General features: G+C 31.6%; 1 protein-coding gene across 1 annotated transcript; it reads left to right on the top strand.

Annotated features, from left to right (window-relative positions):
* The first annotated feature begins 1,809 nt into the window (after positions 1-1,809).
* LOC11441317 (F-box/kelch-repeat protein At3g18720) lies at positions 1,810-2,571 on the top strand. The gene has a single exon (XM_024776873.1). It carries the CDS (start codon positions 1,810-1,812, stop codon positions 2,569-2,571), a length of 762 nt encoding a protein of 253 aa, XP_024632641.1.
* Positions 2,572-2,858: the final 287 nt, after the last annotated feature.

Genomic DNA, 2,858 nt, shown 5'->3' with positions numbered 1-2,858 from the left:
GGGTTTCGCTCTGTTCACTAAGCAAGCGTAGAGTGAAAAATTCACAAAGGAATTGATCGAGCAGTTTCTTCTTTACAAGATCAGATGGATTCAACGTGTTAAAGGTATTCCCAATACTCACACCTTTGCAAATTTCTTGTTTTTTCTTTTTTGCTGAACAATATTTCTTAGCTCATTCATATTAACCATGGAGTATTATTTTGATATACTACTATTTAGTTCTACTTCTAGAGTAGTCAAAATTGATTTAGAAGGTGGAAAATTGAACTTGATATGTTTGGTTGCTCTCAACTAAAATTATTCTAACTATATATTAAAATTTGAAATTTTTTACTATTAAAATTGACTTTTAGATTAACTACTTTTTACAACGTTACAAAACCTAAATTATCTTTTCGTTTTGTTACATAAACCCTAAATCATCTTAACTCCACTATCACTTTTATTTGGCAAAATCGGTTTTACAAAATCGGTTCATCAATTTATGTCTTCACATTTTATTAGGCAAAATTAGTTTTACATAATTGCAATGGCATAGCTTTGAGTAAGCATTGGGTAGCTTTGGCTACCCCAAACAATATTTATAATATGAATCTATGTTTTTTATTTAGCTACCCCAATGTTACCATGTTTAGCTACCTCAAATAAATCTATTTGTCAAAAATTGGTAGAAATAAAAAAATCAAAAGATTGCAACTTGTTTTATAGATTAAGTCTTTCTTATTTTGATACTCTTAATTAATTATAAAAAAGGGTTTTGGTAGCAATAAAAATTTTCAAGACAATACTAAAAAAAAAAAATGAATAAGAAGTTTCTTGCAAATGACTTAGTTGTTTACATTGTAAAAAACATTGCTAGTCAGTTTAATATAAAGTTATAGACAAACTTCTCTCTTTAAAGTATCATTGAACTCAATTTTTTTAAATATCTATTGTATTTTTTTTTTTGTGGCCTTACTTTACACTTTATACAACATAAATTAAATTTGAAGAATTCTTATTAACCCCCCAAAACCCTCCTCCAATACAATTTGTTTTAGTTCCTCCAAATGAGGAGGGTTTTGTATTATGAAGAAAAGTTAACCCCCCAAAGCCCTCCTCTCCCATTTTCTTCTATTTCTTCCACTTGCTCATTCCTTTTTTCCTTAGCCTTCCCCTCCCTTCCCCTCCAAACTCGCAGACAAAGCCTAAAGAACTACAATTTTTTCTATATTTACAACATTGAAGACAAAAGTCTTTCCAATATATCAAAAAGACGGTCTTATTAAAGAGGGTTCATGCCAGATACAAGGTACTTTAACTTTTTAGTCCTATTAATTTGATTATGTTTTTAATATAGTAAAATGATATATTATATATATGTTTTGTAGGATAATTGGTACGCTCAAAGAAGAAATAGGAAAATCTCATGAAATTATAGAAAAAGAAAGTACATGTGATGAAGAAATAGGAAAATCTTGTGAAATTAGAGAAAAAGAAAGTACATGTGATGCAGTCTATTTAAAGGATGCAGAGGATAAAGCTCATAATCAATTTTCCCTTCCTCTAGATGTGTTTGAAGTAATTGCAAAACATATTAATGATGTTCTTGCTTATTTGCATTTTCGAGCTAGCAATAAACTCAGGTCTAGCCGCACCACCAATTCAATGGAGATCATCTTCTTCCATGTCAATGTCAAGGTTTGACGATCTTTCAATGTGTCCTTATTTGTCTTCTCAGCGAATGACAAGGTTTTCACTTTTTTGCATCCGAAACATGGTCTCGAGTACAAATACATCATAAACTATCCACAAGTTAAACGTTCGTACATGAATTATGAAATTTGTTGTTCAAAAGATGGTTGGCTATTACTAGTTGGAGTTAATAAAAGTTTTCAATTTTTCTTCAACCCCTTTACAAAAGAAGATCTACCACTTCCATTTGAGCATAAACGAATCACGAATATCAGGTGTTTTGGCATGTCACATTCTCCAACCTCTTTTGACTGTGTGACTGTTCAGTTGGATAATGGATCATCTACCATTACGACAGTAGCCTATGTACATTTCCTTTCGGAAGGAGTTGGTGACCGTATCAGTTTTAAAGACTTGACATTTCCTCACTACTCCACAAGTCCTGCTTTTCATAATGGATTATTTTATTTTCTTATCTTAACAGGGAAGTTAGCAGTTATAAATCCAACTAGAGGAGAAATAAGTTGGAAAGTACTTGAGGAACCTCAAGCTCCATGTAGCAGCTGCTTCAACAACTTTCTAGTTGAATGTGATGGCAATCTATTGGCAGTATTTGAGATTTCTCTTGGAAAGGAGGGGGTTAGAGTTTTCAAGTTGGATGAGTCTACAATGACATGGATGAAAATTGAAAGTCTGAAAAATCATATGCTTTTTGTTGGCAAAACATCCTTTTCAGCTGTGGCAAACATTCCTGGACTCAAGTCGGATGAGTCCATAAAAGTTATAAATGCACATTTTACATCATCTTGCTTAATAATTATAGCTCTAAATCTCTTATCTTTTCTCACCACCAACAACAGAAGATTATTTTTGTTTGCTATTAGTTGTTTCAAGTAATGGAGGCTCAGAGTACTAAAGACTTGAAGGAAATTGAGCCATAAACAAAAACAGATCAATGAAGTTTCAATAAACAACAAAAGCTAAAATATAATATAACAAAAATGTAACTAGTTAAATCTTTTCACAACTTCCTAACAGCTTAAACTTACTGCCACCTTGGCTGAATCCAGCAACCATTCAAGTGTTCTTTCACATGAAGAAAATTAACCACATCATTTTTTAATGTGATAGTTGTTTGTCTCCAAAGAATAAAACACAACACTTTGCCTATAAAATCTAGAAAA

This window comes from Medicago truncatula, chromosome 2 (assembly GCF_003473485.1).
Source record: "Medicago truncatula cultivar Jemalong A17 chromosome 2, MtrunA17r5.0-ANR, whole genome shotgun sequence".
NCBI lineage: Eukaryota > Viridiplantae > Streptophyta > Magnoliopsida > Fabales > Fabaceae > Medicago > Medicago truncatula.
The sequence above is the reverse complement of the archived record's forward strand: the minus strand, read 5'-3'. Positions and strand labels throughout refer to the sequence as shown.